Genomic DNA, 19,221 nt, shown 5'->3' with positions numbered 1-19,221 from the left:
GAGAAAGAAGACAGCTGGAAAATAAATTGATTAATTCAGTTTCAGCACATGGAGGGACACGGTGGAAGCATGGCATCATGGCTGTACATATTGCTTTGAATTTTAAAAGAACAAAGCATCACATGGAAAGCATGAAAAAGAAAGACACATGCAAGCTTGGTAAATGTTTACGGCAATGAGAAGAGAATAGAGAAAACATGTGCAGTCGGTGGGTGAGTGTTGTGCTGAAACTGAAAAATAAAAAAAGGAAAGAAAGCAAATTCGGTGCATGTGAGTGATGTGCTGGAATTAATTGAGAGAAGTCGGTGGGTACTTAATGTGTTGTGCTGAAACTGAAAAATAAAAAAGGAAAGAAAGCAAATTCGGTGCATGTGAGTGTTGTGCTGGAATTAATTGAGAAAAAGGAGTGAAGAGCAAAGTCGATGCATGATTAGAGGAAAGAGAGCCATGTTTGACTTGTATAAAGCAATGGATTGTGAGAGAGACGTGGGATTAGAGAGAATTTTCTGGAGGTATACATACTGTGTTGGACTTGGTTGCTTGGTTTGAATTGAGAAATCGATTGAATAAAGAGTGTGAATGCAAGATTGAATGTGAATGCAAGAGTCGGCTGGAATTATTCTTCAAGTGAAGTGTGAATGCAAGATTGAATGTGAATGCAAGATTGAGTGTGAATGTGAGAGGCAACTAGTGGAGTTGTTCAGCTATAAAAGGGGTGCAATCCGAAGGAAAGAAGGGGGGGGGGGGGAGAACTTACAAGAACAACTTTGTGCTTTGTTATGTTCTTTAAATAATTAATGGAAGGTTGTACGAAATCAACACTACAGGCTAAGTGTTATAACATGTACTCATATTCCCAAAAGGGTTCAATCCATCTATTGTGAGTCCCAGACTCACGTTCCGAGCTATCCCAAACTCTAGATACTGATTATCGAAAGATTGCCAAGCAAGTGAGTCAGCTGAGTGCCTCATAAATCCATCATTATTAACTCTTTTCTCCTTGTGCCACTTCATATCGTGAGTTGTTTTCTTACACATATATAATCTTTGCAACCTAGGTCTCAATGGAAAATATCGCAAGACTTTAATTGGCAGGCTTTTCTTACCCTTCCACCTCGACTCTCCGCATATAGGACATTCTTGTTTCTCCTCGTTCTCCTTTCAAAATAAAACACAATCATTCTTGTATGCATGTATGGACTTATACTCAAACCCTAATCCCTTTCTCAGCTGTTTTGCTTCATAAAAGTTCTTCGGCAATGAGGACCCTTCAGGAAGCACTTCATTAAATAAGTCTACTACCATGTTTATTGCTTTGGTTGACATCCCACACAATGACTGAATGTGAAGCAATTGTACAATAAACAACATTTTGGAATGTTTTGTACAGCCTTGATACAACTCGCGCTTTGCATCTTCTCACATTGCAGGAAAATTTCCAAAATCATTTCCTCGGCCACTTGAGGCATTGTCGTCAACCTCACCCATAAACATCCCAGCTCCAATATCACTCAACATCTCCTCCATCTCATCTCACTCATAATCGTCATCCACGTGCCCCGAATAATTCAGATGACCGAATAATCCATCCATTGATTGTGCATAAGACTCACCATGCAGTACCCATTGAGTATACCCCAAATCCATACCATTCACAAATATATGACTTTCAACTTCATCCAACCCTATCACACACAAATTTTTACAACCTCAACATGGACATTTAATGTAACCACGACTATCAGTAGAGGTCCTTGCAAAATCAATAAAGGTTCTTACTCCACGTGCAAAGAGTATGTAATCCTTTCCAAGTATATTGCCTAGCCGCATCCAACTTTTATCCATTTCTATAAACATCTAATTATTAGTAATACGTAGTATATAATACACATGCATGTCATGCTCACATTCAAATTACTCTTTCTCAAGGTAGTTGGTCCTCTCCCATTCGAGATTATATTATCCATATTGCACAAGTTCCGTCACTCTACTACTTTCCAAGTCAGTAGAAATTTTGGCAGCACCTCTCCATAGTTCTCCAAGTATACATGTTTACATAGAGAGATTGTGACACTATGAACAGTATACCTGAAGAACAATAAAGAAGGACATCGAAACTTCATACTAAATGTGTTCAGTAGGAATAACATGAATGCGCAATACAGATAATATAATCTCAAACTGTCCACACTAGACAATTCAGAAATTAGTGTACACCTAAATGTACACTAATTCCTAAATGGGTCTAAGGTTATTTATGCAATGTCATACAATATCTTACAAAAAACGCTACAAACAAATTCTCAACCATGTTCATTGAATTAAAACTACAAACAAGAATTCCCATGTGTTATATATTGTTAAAAAAAAGTTTAGATAGAAGAATATACTCACACACTACCTTTCTTGTAGAGAATGGTTAAGAATTACCTTAAAGAACATGCTTATAGTGTTAAGGAAAATTATAAATAATGTTAAAAAGTAGGTAAAAAGTAATAATAAAGTAATAAATAGTAATAAAAAGTAGGTAAAAAGTAAAGAATAGTAGTAAAAATAGATGAAAATAATAATAAAGTAATGAATAGTAGTGAGAAGAGTTGAAAAGTGTTGAAGATACTTCAACACCCAAACACAATCTAAAACGTGCATCTAATGGATGTTTCATTTTATTTCTATTTTGCATTTGTGTACAGTGTTGCCGTTAAATGTAGAAGCAAATGTACACAAATGTAAAAATATTTTTATTTATTTTTTATCTCTTCTTGTACTTTTTCTCTAAAATTAATTTCTCTTATTGTACTTTTTCTCTCATAAAATATTAAAATGTATAATATTAAAATGATATGAAGAAAAAATAGATAAGCTGATGTATGATGTATTGTAAAAGTCAGTATGTAAAATAGAAAAATTGAGATTTGGCGATATATTTTAAAGAATAAGATGAAAAATCTATTGGAAGTGCTCTTAGTTACAATCGAAAAAGTTTATTTGCACCCAGGTTTGGGTACCCCGCGTACCTGAGTGTCCATATATTCAATAATGAAACAGTTCGTTTTAAATTTGATCACTAAAATTGGAAAGATGGAAATCGGAACCTCACAAATGAAACACCCCCACCTAGGTTGAACGCAGCACAGAACAGAGCAAGCTTCCCAAGCATGCTACCCCACCGAGTTGCCATGGAAAGCTTAACAAAAAGTGAGGTTGTGTTTGATTTTAGTTCAATTTGTGGATATTTAAATTCTAAAGTGATGTCTGTTCAGTTGTTGAGAGAATAAAGAACAAAGAAAAGATTTTTGTTTTGAATAGGGGTCTTTATGTTGAAAGCTATCATTGACATAGCCAAACTTTCATATTACAGTTAGTACGGTGATGGTTTCAGTTGTGACGCCCCCAACTCCCACGTACGGATACATGGAAATTGAGGCATCAGGATGATGACAACACGAGTCACACATCCTATCATCAAGTGCCAAGTTTGTGTACATGGAACAAGTATACAATAAAATTACACAGCAGATAATAAAAATCTTATAACTAAGTACCATAATTTTGTTTTAATGCAAACTCGCTTAAAACATACTAAATAAAATATTACAAGTTTCGACATTGTTTCAAAACCAAATTACAAGACATAAAACTAGTAGAGATAATTTTTAACATAAAAGACTCCAAGTCAATACTCTGGCAGAGTCGTCTCCTCGGCTCAACCTCCTCCTCCTCAACCTCTGTATCAAAATCTACAGTACCAAAAATGCTGCCGCAGGTAAGCAATAATCCAAATATTACAAGATAAAAATATATTATACTCAACAATATGCATGAAAATATGCTAAATGCACATGTCCCAAAATTCACATTTTTTACACGCACGCCAAAATCTCATTTTGGCCCAAAACATATAATTTAAAACAAGTCCTTGCCATTATCCCTGATAATTGCCCAAACCAAGAAAACCATCATTTTTCAGAAAATGGATCACAATAACCTCATATAAAACCTCGCCATTTTGCTGAAAAATGGCCCATATCCAATATCCAAAACCAATTCCAATAAAATGCATGCACCATGATCTCCCCTAGGGATCGTCCGCACACTCTGGCTCTTATGCCACATCGCAGGTAACGACTACGCATGTGACACCTAAACGAGCGATGCTCAGTCTCGCGCCCAGCCCATACCTAGACCAGGCCATCCTCTAGTCCCACCAGCCGAGGGACCACGGAGTTGACACAACAGCGTTACCGTATCGTGCGATCCAGTCGTCGCCCAACGACAACCCAGGAGATGTTACTCAGTATTATTCACTCCCAAGTGACTAGAGGAGCTCCACCGAGATAATACCCCATCCCGGCTTGGGGTCGTGATACACACGCACCCGAAAATCCATTTACACAAATAAAATCAGTGTTTTCTCAATTTAATACATGCACATGTATGCACCATGCAATACACACCTTAAGACACAATTTATCCAACAAAACTCAACATCAACAATAACCAAACAACTCCGTCCTCAAATCCATCCGACCCCTGACTCTTCGGACTAAGTTCAGAATACCAACTAGTCAATCAATTTATTGTAAAAGTAATAATATATTTAAATCTAAAATAGAGTTTGCAAAATACTTATAGTGCTATAAAATAATTTCTGAAGGATCAAGGGGCTGCAAACGACGACAAAAAAGCAACGTAACAATGTAAAACCATTGTGGCCGTGGGTTGTAAAATACCCACTTTTGAATGGGGACGAATCAAGGCTTGTGATTGATAGAGAATGGCTTAAAGGTGTTTATGAAACTAGTGGAAGTGAGAGTTGGACGTGGGTGGCAGAGGAAAAAGCGGTGGAAGTGAAAAATAGCCAAAACGGAGTTGAGCTCGTGAGGACTGATCCGGCAACGAATCGGAATTGGAAATGGGTGGTTTAAGACGCCAAGAGGTCGATGATGATGCTGTGAAGAGATGGTGGCCGGAGGTGGAACGACGGCGGCACTGGAGCTAAAAAATGTCTCGGCTTAAAAGAGCTTGTGGCGGCTAACGGTGGCAAGGATGAAGGTGAAATTTGGTGGGGATGTTCACCGGTCGGAGGTGAAGAAAACTGGGTGGGTGGTGTAGGCCACAGTGCTGGCAACGACGGTTCTGAGTGGACAACAGAAACGGTGATAGAGAGAAAGGAGAGGCTTCGCGCGCGGTAGGGAACTGGAGGAAAAGAGAAGAAAAAAAAAAAAAAAAAGGGAAAAGAAAGAGAAAGGAGAAAAAGAAAAAGAGAAAAAAGAAAAGATTGGAAAAAGAAATGAGGTCCAGTCCTCACCTCTGGAGTTCAGAAACCAATCCGATGAAAACAACTTTAAAAGCTATAAAACGAATAAAATAATTTAAACATCAAATCTAGCTAAAATATAATAAATAACTAGTAAATACTAACAACAAATTTTAAATCCAAAAACCAACTAAAATAAATTAAACAACAACTTAAACTCAAAACAATAATTAATATTAAGAAAGCTCTACAAAATAATTTTCACAGCTAAATAAATTCAATTAAAATATAATAATTTAAAATAAAAGAACCAATATTTTAATTAAATTAAAATACTCCTTTAGTGAAAATATATGTAAAAATGGGATATCACATCAGTTTTGGTTCTTTTTGGATGAGAAATATAATATAAACTTCTTAGATTTAATGTTTGGGGCAAAATAACAGAGAATGATAGATACATACAGGTTTTTGGAAATTTGTATTTGAAAGTCGAAATGTTTGCTGTGTCTTCCAGCCCAATTGCTTGAGTTTAGGTCCTAGTCTTTTGGGTTCAGTTCTCAAAATAGAAAAATAAAAAGAAGTGGAATGTTCATTTCAATGAAAGAATGAGTTGTCCAACTTTGATGGCACTATCTCTTTCAGAAATCGACCAACGTCGCAGATTCTTCGACGTCATTCACCCACAATGATGCTAGATGTTTTTCTAGGATGGGTTTGATTTTTGAGATTGATTTTGGCACTACCTGTTTTTCTAGAATGACTGAGGTGAGCCGATTCCCCCAAAGGTACCCAACGTCAGGTACCTGTAGCAAAATTGGGGACAATAATGTTGGAAAAATATGAGGTTAGTCAGTCAGAGTTGCAAGACCAAAGCTGTCAATGGTAGCTACTTGCAAACATTGAGTTGACTGCATTAATAACCCCAAAATACATGCTCTCCATGGATGCATACGTGGCATCATTCACCATGCAGGGATATTGATCCGATGATCTGAGTATTATAGCTCTAAATCATGAGCCTCCAAGACATGAAATCGATTATATATATACATATGATGTGGCATTCGTTGGCCCCAAAAACTATTATTATTAGGAAAATGGTACCTGCAAGTAGGGATTGTGCACGAAAGATGTACATGGAAAATGATATATATGGTGCATTTCGCATAAACGATCCATTCAGATTCCCTTTTCCATCTCCCTCTTCCATTCTTCAGTGTCCTGCATCTCCTCCATTCTTATGATCCATTTGTAGCTGCCAGCCATGACCTGAAATGGATTTGTGAACCTCCTCCATCTCTGAAGGGCAACCAAGACCTGAGATGGGTTTCAGAACATTGTGGAAACGTTTGACGGCCACAAACTCCCCTTTACATCTCACTGTCCTCCATCAATTTCAACAGTCAAGGTACTATCTCTCTCTTTTAATATTTAATTTTGTTTTGTTCTTGTCCCAAGGGGTCAAGAAAGGTTAAGAACATTACAAAAGCTTGGATTTAGAATAGAGTTATAAATGTTGTAGATGTTGTATTTAGAACAGGGTTATCTAAGTAGGGATAGAAGAAAATAGATAGCTTTGAAATTGATCCATTGTATGTGGCCTATGGAAAGGAAATTATTTACAAGGCAGATAGACAAAATTCAAAACGTTGTAGGAAAGCCTTGGGACAGTGTCAAAACAGGAAAATGTTGTAGGAAAACCATGACAAATATTTGTTGACCAATGCCACCTCATGAAAACAAAATTATTTGGGGGAAATGACCCACTTATCGACTGGGTTTTAGAAATGGGTTTCAAAAAGAAAGCTCACTATTTCGAAAATGAGGGAAACGAACGTGAATGGCAAGGAAATGTCAAAATGGATTGCAGTTCTTCTATGGGCAGGGAACGATGAACGCCTCTAGTGTGTTTTATGCATTTCAGGCTTTCAGCCTTCCCAGTTCCATTCGTGTTGGGCAATTGGTCATTTCAATTTTCTTTCCTTTTTTTTATATCTTTAGTTATAGGTGACATGGAAAGAGATTTCGTTCATGTGCATTCCCTGCGCCAAGTTCCTTCCCTGTAGAAGAACTATTATTATTATGGGGATGTTGCAAATCTCCCTATTGATAATCTATTTATTTATTTATTTAATATCTGTAAATATTTTTAAAAAAATACATAAATTTAATAATACTCATTTATTTAATCATTAAGAAAAAAAAATTAAAAAAATCAATATATCATGGGATATTCAATCGAGTCAATTAGCATTATCCATATTATTATTATCTTTTTTACGTAACACGTACACAACTGTACGTCCAACATATAGTCTTTAATTATGTGTCCTTTTTGACTTTATGGTCATAACAATTTGATTTGAGGAATACTTAAATCACAAAATATTAATTTGATATGATTTATTTTATTGTGAAATTATTTTTATTGTAAAATAAATATAATAAATCAAATAAAAATCCATTATTGTGGAATGATTATTTTTGTGTATTAATCTCTTTCTAACTAGATTACTCTACATTTTATTTTATATATATATATATGTTGACATGAACGATTTCAGCATATCTAAATTTGTTAAAAAAATATATTAAATCAACAAATATGATTAAATTCATGCGAACAAAAACACGAGAAAGTAAAGAATATGCTAATGCAAAATGGTATGGGCAAAAAGGAATGTAAATGGCGAGCAGCGTATAGCACAAATGCATTTTAAGGTAAATTATAGATAATATGATGTAAGGTCAGTCGAGCACACAAAGAACTGGAGTGTAGAAACAGCATGAGATTGCTTGAAAACGACATCCCAAGCCCTCACTATGCCATTTAAATGACATCACAGTGAAAAAGTCACAAATTCACAACTAATCCAACCACGAGATCAGTGGACAACATTCACCCACAGTAGTATGAGAAACAAATCTCGTTAAAAGGTTTTGTTAGTTTGAGTTTTTGAACTTCAACAAATCATTTTAGAAGTCTGCCACCGTCCTAATCTAGTTACACTTGGACTGATGAGGAACCATCGACTAACAGACTAATCCCAAGACTAGCTACAGAGAACCCATGAGAGATTTCCCACCCATTTCAGTCTCCATTAGATGTCACCTTCACAAACTACTCCCTCTCTCTCTCTCTCTCTCTCTCTCTCTCTCTCTCTCTCTCTCTCTCTCTTCGCAAACCCTGACTTTCTAGAGATTCAAACTCAATTATGCACTTGGATCATAGAATGGAACCACTGAGATTCCAAAATCTCGACGATGACTAGACTTAAGAGAGGTTTGTGCTAAACAAGTATATGCCTATGTGTATGTGAAGAAGAGTCCTCATTACCTAGAGGGACCCCTCATGCTCTCTCTAATATCCATTCAATCTTAATCATGTGGTGTTCATGTAAAGATTTGTTGATGTGTTTTCATAATTTTCTATAAGAAAGCTTTTTATTTGAATTTCCTCCAAAATCTTATATTTGAGATTTGTCAATTCTCTACAAGAGGGAAGTAGATTGTGTGTTGGTTAAAGGTGCTTCTGAGTGTGTGGTCAAGGATGAGGACACGAATTAGCCAGGAATTGCTTGTAATGAATTCCCACATGTGTCCATTACCCGCAGTGGGATGATATTAAATTCAATGCTTGCCTTTAGAATTTTTGAAACTTATAAGTTATGAATATTATTGCTTGGTTTCCGGGCCTTACTTAAAAGTATATATGTGAAGTTTGCTTCTGCTACTCGGTGTGTTGCTTTCCCCCACAGAAAGTATTGGATGCTTGTTTCCTTTTCTTGGTAAGTAGGCCTTGTTGCTCAGAGTCCCTTGATTATCATTTTTACCACAAGTTTTGTTGTCATCTCTTATTTTATAACAATATGTATGTTCCTTACTGAGCTTTTCTGAAGCCTCGCTGTGATAGTCCCACTACGATTTCGAGAATTGTTGCAGAAGTAGGTGATCAAGATGAGGATGAGTATGGAGAATCAACCCAACCCGTGGAGTAGCATGGGGGCTTGTCTCCATTTAAGAATTTGATTTCTTGTAGTATTATGATATTATTTCAAGGGAACAACTAATAAATTTTCAGTCTGTAATAGATTAACTGTAACGCCCCGTACCTGAGTGGGTCGGAAAATTATTACCTGTCACCTATAATCATATCTCCCAATACAAGTAAAAACTCTAAAGGTTCCTAAACAAAACATAAATTCATCTTTTTCAACTTAATACATTAATACATAAATTCCTCTACAAGGTCATCAATACAATAAATTAAATAACATAAATCAACGTTTCCACAACTTCAAATAACCTCAACATAATAAATTGATTATTCTACAAGTTTCACTAAATCCAAATAACATAAAGAAATCAAAATAATCAAACGAAATCCTTCTATTAGCAATGATATGCTTAGGTACTTGACTCTCCATCCTCAGCTAGCCTTGCTTAATTTTCTATTCTTGATCCCAACTGAATCATTAACATTTTCTAAAAAATATTGTGAAGATAAGTGATGAGTTATCAACAACTTAGTAAGCAAATCATATATACTAATATATAAACATGAACCTTTTCAGATAGTTCAATATGCATGAATAAAACATTTCATTTTCAGATTACATATCCCAAAAAATGTTATCAAAACATGAGTGGAATTTTAGACTTTTCATATTCAAAGGCCAACAGTTCATATTCAAAGACCATTTGGCACAACATGACTGAACATTTTCATTTTATCATATCATTTTATATCGTATTGTATCATATCATATACCATGTTTAACCCTTATGGTAGGGTTATGCTATCCGCAGTGGCCAAACCATGCAGTATCAAAATGTAAAACTTTTCCTTATTCTTTCTCAGGACCCTGAGTGTGCACACATGAAAGGACATGCATAAAAAATATTTTATTTCCAAAGTGGGTATACTCATATCAGAGATATTGGTACCAATCATATAAGAGAATCATAATCATCATATTAGAATCATAATCAAAACTGGGCTATCACTAACCTTTGTTTCAACTCTTGGAAGCTTTCTTCGTATTTTTTTGTCCACTCAAACTTATTATTTTTCCTAGTAAGGGTAGTGAGAGGAACTGTTATTCTAGAGAAATCACCAATGAATTGACGATAATATCCTGCCAACCCTGTGAAACTTCTAACCTTATGCACATTTTTTGGCGCCGACCAATCATCTATTGCTTCCACTTTCTTCCGATATACTGAAATACCATTTTTGGAAATCACATGTCCCAAAAATGCGATTTGACTCTAGGGAGAAATCACACTTCTTCAACTTTGCAAACAACTTTTTATCCCCAAGTGTCCCGAGTACTAATCTCAAATGTTATTCATGCTCATTGTTGCTCTTGGAATATATCAGTATGTCATCTATAATTACCACCACAAATTTATCCAAGAAGTCATGAAACATTTTATTCATCAATTCCATGAATACAATTGGCGTTGGTTAGGCCAAAAGGAATGACTAGAAAGTCATAATGGCCGTATTAGGTTTTGAAAGTTGTCTTGGCCACGTTTGCCCTGATCTTCAATTGATGGTATCCAGATCATAGATCAATATTAGAAAATACCTGAGCACCTCGAAGTTGATCAAATAATTCATGTATGCATGGAAGTGGGTATTTATTCTTTATAGTTAGCCGATTAAGTTCCTTGCGATCAATATACATTCTCATCTATCCATCTTTCTTTTCACAAATAGAACAGGAGCTCCCCAAGGTGACATACTTAGCCTGATGAAACCCTTATCTAATAAATCTTGCAACTGCTCTTTGAGTTTAGCTAGCTGCGTATTCTCTCACGATAGGGATTTCCTTTAATTTTAACTCATCTTTTGGTGCCTTTACCACGCAGGCTAAGAATCCCTGACAACAATTATATAATCGTTTTCCAACCTAAGTAGCAAATATAACTGGTGGGTACAAACACACTTTCGACCTCGTAAACCGAAATTTATTTTTTTCCAAGGGTTTAAATACCACTTTCTTTTTAAAAGAATCAATACTGGCGAGGTAGGCAACTAACTAGTCTATACCCAATATTACATCAAACCTGAACATGTGAAATAATATTAGGTTAGCTGGCATTAGTCTCCCTTCAATGGATAAAGGACACCTAATTAGAATCACATCACAGATTACGAAATTTCCTATAGGGATGGAGACAACTAACCTGTACTTCAGCTTTTCAGTTTTGAAAGTGCAAAACTTAGAGAAATCCATAGAAACAAATGAATGTTTAGCTCCATAATCAAATAACACAGTAGCATTATTAGAAAAAAGAAAAGAAAATAAAGGGTACCTGTGATCATGTTTAGCATCATTCATGAATTAAATAGCCATAGACTTAACAATGAACAACATGGTAATTTCTTAGAGGAAGAAAATGAAAGGATCCATACCAGTGATCACATCGTTTCTATCCTCAATCTCTCTAGGTGTTAGTGCAAAAACCCGTGCAAGTGTAGTTATGTGTTTTCATTGCCTCGCATTGTCCCTTCGGTCCTTGGTGGTAGTGGTATGGCGATCATGTCACTATCCAATTGCAACCGAAAATCCCTAAGATAGTGACTCGGCTTGCCACAATGGAAGCATAGTCCCACGTCCTTCCTGGACTCTCCAATGCATACTTGGTTGCATGTCCTACACTGATATGCTTATTGGTTGCACTGAATCGGTTTCTTACTAGAGTTACCGGCTTCATTCCTCTTTTTCCACAGGCCTTTGGTCCATGCTAGAATATGACATAGGTGGGGCATTCTCCTTCCTCTGATCTTGCGACACAACACTTCTTTGAAAACTCCATTCGAATATTGTGGCCTTATTCACTAACTCTGAGAAGCTCCAACTCCAAAAATCGACTACCCATTTATAAATCTTATCGTTCAGCCCTTGCTTGAACATCCGAGCTTGCTTCTCCTCATCAGGGATAAGATATGCAGCAAAGTGTGACAGGTCAGTAAGTTTAGCAGCATACTGATGTACTGTCATAGCTGCCCACACCAAATTAGCGAACTCCATGGCCCTATCGTCTCTACCAAAGCTTAGAAAAAAGCATTCCAGAAAAATCTGTTAGAATTGGAGCCAATTGACTACTTCCGTTCCTTCAGCTTCTCTAATTGTTCTCTCATAAATCCACCATCTTTTTGCCTCTCAAGTCAACTTGAAGGCAGAGTACAACACTTTTGTTCGTCAGTACAATTTATGACATGAAGTATCTCCTCAATGTCTTGAATCTAGTCATATGCTAAGGTTGGGTGGGTGCATCCAATTAAATTGCTATATATAAGGTACATCCACCCTTGTCATTTGTCACATTCAAGTCTGCCATATTTCTTACACGACGACAAGCTGCCATCTTGGAAGATCCACACTTGATTAAACATTTCACACGAGTATTCTAAAAATAATAATTCTAATAGTAATTTAAACATTATTGTATCTATTAAACAAATAAAAATATGTAACAATTCAGCAAATTTCTAATCAGAATCTAAATCTCATAATTATTCACTTCATAGTTTAGAGTTTACCAATCCTGAAGCCCAATAATACATAATTTTTTTTTTTTTTAATAATGAATCCTACTTTGTTTTTTAAAAGAAAAGAGTGTGTGAAACTCCCACACCCTAAAAATGTATCTAGTAATTAGCATGACTTTTAAAAATTCTAATAATTACCTAATCATTACAATTTTCCCAAACATACAAACAAAACATAAAAAATAATACAACTTTTGTAAATTCTAAAAGAAAAACAATATTAAAAAATTATATTAAAGTAATATTTTAACTTTATAATATTTCCTTCAACCTTTTCTCCCTCATTTCCCAGAACCAAAAATAAAAAATAAAAAAACTTTATTCAAATTATTTCGTTAATATTCACAAATTATTTTACTATTACTCATAGAATTTTCATCTTATCTTATTTCCGAAACATCTCCAAATCTATTAGGCTAATGGGGCCAAGACTTTAATTAAAGAAAAATGATATTTACCATTTTAGAGTGTGTAAATATCACACATTTCTTTTAAAAAAAAAATAAATACGTTATATACATAAAAAATTATTTTTTTAATGGTGACCCATATTTTTTAAAAAGAATTACTCATGACTTGCACACCCCTAAAGCTTTATTCAACATTACTATTATTTAAAACCCCCTTCCCTATTTCCTAAAATAGACTCTTGATCAGAATTAATGGAGGCCCTGTCTTGATTAAGGGTAGGATTAAAAGGCAGCCCCCCTTGGCATTTTTGTCGTCTTATTATTTTGAAGAATCACAATTCACCCCCAAAGAATTAATTTCTCGCCATATGATCTCTAAAATGTAAAATTTATGTAATTTCAACGGCTAAGGTTGCAACCATACTCTTATTTTATTTCAGTCTTGAAGAAGTTTGGAAACAATCATAACTAATATAAGGGCATAAGAAAGGAAAATCAAATATATATATATATTTTTACCTTATAATGCATCCAACTAACAATAAATATTCTTATATATATCTTCCCTTTGAAAATAAAAGCATCCAGGCTCCTGACCTTACAAACTCTTGATGTCTTCAGATAATTAATCAGTTGAGGTTATAATTAATTAACATATGATAAGATGAACTTGTGATTGTAGAACTCTCTCTCTACATTTTGTGTAGTGCTTTTTTTCTTTTTCACTTATTAATTATTTGGAACATACTCAAAATTGCTTACAAAAAGGAATTGCTGAAGAAATTGTCTCGAAAAAATTGTAGGAATAGTGCACAAGAAGTTGCATATATGCATTAATGGTGAATTAATATTTAGGGCACGCATTTTATTAGTGTTGATTACTCAAGGACTGCCGTACCAAATAACGGGGTAACTTCTACGTAACTACCCAGCTTCAAATACTGTACAATACAAAGATAAACACAACACAATTCATCACGAAAGAACAGTAAATTCAGAAAAGAGAGAGAGAGAGAAGAAAACGTGATATTGAAAATTAGAATCTTCAATTAAGAGCCTGGCAAATGTCTTCGTCAGCAGACTTGCGTAAACCTTTTTACCAACAACCTCCTCCAATCTCCTCCACAAAAGCTTTAAGACTTTTGTACGAAGGCCCACCTTCCTTGGCAGCTTCCCTCGCCAAATCCTTCCATTTCGTAGCATTCCTTCTCATTTCTTCCCCTCGCTCACCACCTCCCGCTACCAATTCCAAGCACCTCTTGATCTCATTACTGTCTACAATGCCATCCTTGTTTGCCGTCACCCTCAAGCCTGTTTTCCACACATCTTCAATCAGTTTTGCGTTTGTTCCTTGATCCGTCCACTGTGGGAAAGCAACCACTGGCACCCCAGAGACCAAACTCTCCAAGCTCGAATTCCATCCACAATGTGTCACAAAGCATGCCAAGGAAGGATGTGACAGAACCTCGACTTGAGAACACCATGGCACTATCATTCCCTTTTGCTCCAATTCCTCTCTACAGCTTAATCTCTCTTCTTCTTTCTCTTCTTCTCCATTTTCCTTGGCTCTTATGACCCACAAGAAGGGACGGCCGCAATCCAACAATCCGCGTGCCATTTCCTCTATCTGCTGCTTTGCTAGCACTGATATGCTTCCGAACGAGACGTATATAACAGATGAATTAGGCTTAGAGTTCAACCATTCGATGTAGTACTCCTTGGATTCTTGGAAAAGATCTCCGCCAAAAGCTTTATCAGATGGATCCTTTCCGTCCAAAAAGGCCGATGGAATCAGCGGTCCAACCGCAGTAAGATTAAATTTTTCAATCAGTCTCAAGGCTTCGGGCTCTAATGCATCGAAGGTATTGACAAGCACTCTCGGATTGCTTTCTTTTTCGAGTACTTCGAGTTGCTCTTGAAATGATGGGAGTGCAAAAGTGTACGTACTTGAATCAAGGAAAAAGGAGGGAAGGTCACGACCATGGAGCAACGGCAATCCCGGTAATTGTAACGAGTATGAGGGATCAGTGCCCTTTTTCCTGATGTCGTCGGCATAGCCATTGAAGTAGTAGTAGTATATGTCAAAAACCGTGGCAGGTTGAATCCAGAGAAGTGCTGACGGGAGGTGAAGTTCGCGGGCCACCTTCCCCGCCCAAGGCAGGAGAAGAGTGTACACTAAGAACTGAAAGGGGCGGCCCTCGTTTGCGCTGGATACGATAAGATCAGTGAGAGTTTTGGAGCCACTACGCTTGATCGTGGACATATAGTCCTCTATATCATCAGTCCCAGGCTTAAACCCATCGTCGTAGCCATCAGAGAAGGGGGCGAAGGACAAACCTTGAGGTGTACAGCTTTTGGTCATGCGACGGTAGGCAGAGATGCTGGTGGCGAGGGTGACATGCGCCCCCAAGCGAATGAGGCGCTTGGCAAACTGGAGGGAAGGGTTGATATGGCCCTGCGCAGGGAATGTCACGAGGAGTATGTGGCGGTGCTTCTCCATGGTGGTGGGCGGTGGAGCTTAAGGGCGAGGTGTTTGTGTTTGATAGTACTACTGCAGTCTGGTGACTAGATAGGCCAGGTCTGTGAAGCCGTGGGACATGCAATTAAGCAGTCATGTGGGCAGGCTTTTATATAAGACTGGGACCGGGGTTGTGACGTTTGTAGTGACGTTTTGGAGAAAGCTAGATGATTGAGGTTTGCAATTTGCTGTCCAGACTCCAGAGTAGAGGTAAATGACTTTTCAGACTGACTAGTACTGTTAATAAACTAATATTTATATATACATAATCCAATTATTTTGTCTACGACTTTTCAGAGACTGCACCAGTTCCAAAATCCAAATCAAGCTTGCCCTAGACAAATTTAGTGAGAATGATTAGATAAACTTGGCGTCTCTCTCAACCCATAAACACAAAACAAAGATCTGTGACGTTTTCCTTCTTCCCTCTCTATACCATTTTAGGTTTAATTGATTGCTAGCTAGATGACTATTTATTAATGTTTTTTTATATATTATTTATTATTATTTCATTATTTTTATAAATTATTTAACAAATTAATTGCTAACCTTGAATTATGAATTAATATTTGATTTCTATATATACCGTACCCAGTTAACGGGATTCCGGGTCTAAGTCGGGATATTATTACCTGATCCTAATGAACGCTCTTTTTACTGATCTTCACGATGCATGAGATTTGGATAAGTGATTTTTTGTTTTATTTTCATTTTCTTTATTATTATTATTTAATTTCTTTCACGACGTAATTGTGTTTGTGAAATTAGAAGTGACATAAAACACCCTTCTTCCTCCTGCCTTTGTTGAATAAATTTTGTTTGATTGGGATACGAATCAACTTGGAAGATATTGTAGATAGATGAATGGTTTAAATCTTTCTTACCTGCTGGTTCTTAGTACACGTGGCGAGACTAATTTCGTCAACCTTTTAGGCTACATATTCACAGAAGAATCTCGATAGAATTAATTTTGCACAAGTAAACAATGTGTTGAAAGCAAACTTCTTAATTTGTCAAATCAAAAAATAACAACTCGTTTGAATTTAAAAAATATTACATTTCATCTCAACTTATTATTATAATTTTTTAAAATTTTTTACATAAAATATAATAAATAATTTAATTTTTTTAAATAATCATATTGTAAATTTTTTAAATTTTAATATAATATTATTGACAGCAATGCGATTTTATATATGCAAGCATGCAATTAATCCTACTTTATTTATTAAAATTTTATAGCAAATTTAGATTCATTCGAGTCGGTGTATCTAAATTTATTAAAAAAAAATAATCAAATCAACGAATATAATTAAAATTAAATGACTGAATTTAAAATGAAAGGTATTATTTCTCAATACTAATAAACCCGGCCGTAATTGCTTACATAAGGCATGACTTCACGCTAAAAAAAAGAAATACAAATGAAACTCAAAAAGAAATAATGGTATTCGTCTTTAATTTGGCAATAGAGATCATTTGAGATGATAGTATGTGTGAACAAAAATCGTCATGTATAACGTCGTCATCTCTTAATAACTTTTCTTCTTTTTAATGTTTGGTTCTGTGTATCGGAAATATGGATGTTTACTTAACAAGTCAGAAAATGGTACGGCCTGTCTCTTCCAACCTTGTGCTAATTGAATGCTGTGACGTACACTCTGACCGCTATTTTTTTCTTTTTGAATAAGAAGACAACTTCTCATTAAAACACAAATATTTATAACTGACAATTGACTATAGACCAACATAAAGTATCACGGTTACTTCATTTCTTTAGTTACTACAGAAAAGATACATGTTGGACAAAATTCAATGTCATAAACATTCTCTATACACTCTAGTGCAGCTTGTACCAATTGGTGAGCAGCCTTGTTAAAATCTCAAAAGACATATGAAATGCTCCAGTTGGTACATAAGTTCAGAATCGATCTTGCATCTTGAATAAGACATCCTCCCATGCTCCAATTTCTTCCTCGGTTTTGAAGCAAGTCCACCACCTGTTTAGAGCCTCCTTCCAGGCATACCTTGTTCATGCCTAACTCCTTGATGAATACAGCTGTCAACAGAACTCCATATGCCTCTGTAGCAAAAGGTCTTTCTCGAAATGGTCTTTAAGCTCGAAGGGAACCAACAACTTGGCCTGTATGGCCTCGAATTAGGACACCTATACCAATTTTTCCTTCTTTTGATTTAACAGCTGCATCCCAATTTACTTTAAAATGGTTCTCATATGGCTTTATCCACTTTTGAGGTTTTGTTTGAGTCTTGATGCTGTCTTTTCTTATAGCTTGGGTCCAGTCCTTATAGAAGGAGAGGTCTGCTAATGCCTGTTGATAGACTCTGGTGGGATGCTTGAAGACTTTATCATGAAGGATGTCATTTCTCCTACTCCAAATTTCTCTTAATATGGCAGCCACTTCCTCAAGTTCTTTGGTATCTAGAGCCTTAATTAAGAGAGACCATATGTCAAAAAATAGCTTACTTTGGTATGTCATCTTCTGGACTTTCTTGCAACTCTGGTTCAAAATATCCTGAGCTGCTATACAACCCCAAAAAACATGACCCGATGTCTCAGGAGCCTGCTTACAGATAATGCATGAGCTGTCCTCTACTACTTTCCTTCTTTTTAAATTAGCTAATGTGGGGAGAGCTTCACTGCATGCCCTTCATATGAACATCTTAATTGCTGGAGTTGTATTAAGTTTCCATATTGCCTTCCAAGCTTGTTGGTCTCGGGATCTGCATGAGGGTTCCCCTTCAAGTTCCACTTCCATTGTCTTGTGAAGGTAATACCCACTTTTAACTGGGAATTGGCCATTGTTTGTGTGCAACCATATCATTCTATCTTCTCTTTCTATTAGACAGATTGGTATTGCTTTAATTGCCTCCCTCTCTTGAGGTGAGAACAACTCCTGCAAGATAGAATCCTTCCATCTTCTAAGGAAAGGGTCAATGAGGTCACTAACAAGTTTACACCAACAATCATCATCTTATGGGGATAGAATCTTATGGGTGGGCAAAGAAGGTATCCATTTATCTGTCCAGATGTTGACCCTATGACCATTTCTTATTCTCCACATCATGCCTTCCTTAAGGACCTCCAAACTTGCATAAATACCTCTCTAAGCTAATGAGGGTCCTAAGCCCAGTTTTGCTTCTAGTAGTCCCCCTTGACCAAAGCACTTCTGTTTGAATATCCTAGCCACCAGAGAGCTTGGATTCTGTTGAATTCTCCATCCCTGTTTGGACAGTAATATAATGTTGAAGCTCCCGAAGTCCCTAAAGCCCAGACATCAATGTTCTTTGCTACTGCTGAGCTGTTTCCATTTAATCCATTGTATCTTGGAAGTGTCTTCGTTATAGCCCCACCAATGCTTCCTAAGTAACTGATTCAGTCTACCCATGATTGATTCTGGTAGTTGGAAGATTCCCATAGTGTATGCGGGAATGGATTTTAGAACAG

At 36.2% G+C, this 19,221-nt stretch overlaps 1 protein-coding gene across 1 annotated transcript; it reads right to left on the bottom strand.

Moving 5' to 3' along the window:
- Positions 1 to 14,070: 14,070 nt before the first annotated feature.
- LOC122315653 (phloretin 4'-O-glucosyltransferase-like) lies at positions 14,071 to 15,920 on the bottom strand. Its single transcript, XM_043131706.1, has one exon. The coding sequence runs from the start codon at positions 15,735 to 15,737 to the stop codon at positions 14,334 to 14,336; it is 1,404 nt and encodes a 467-aa protein (XP_042987640.1). The 5' UTR covers positions 15,738 to 15,920; the 3' UTR covers positions 14,071 to 14,333.
- Between the last annotated feature and the right edge of the window lie 3,301 nt (positions 15,921 to 19,221).

This window comes from Carya illinoinensis, chromosome 1 (assembly GCF_018687715.1).
Source record: "Carya illinoinensis cultivar Pawnee chromosome 1, C.illinoinensisPawnee_v1, whole genome shotgun sequence".
In the NCBI taxonomy this organism is placed as follows: Eukaryota; Viridiplantae; Streptophyta; class Magnoliopsida; order Fagales; family Juglandaceae; genus Carya; species Carya illinoinensis.
This window is presented reverse-complemented; position numbering and strand designations above follow the sequence as displayed.

Bases quoted from the DNA above. Each gene is read 5' to 3' on its own strand.
- LOC122315653 (XM_043131706.1), bottom strand. From the start codon at position 15,737: ATGGAGAAGCACCGCCACATACTCCTCGTGACATTCCCTGCGCAGGGC.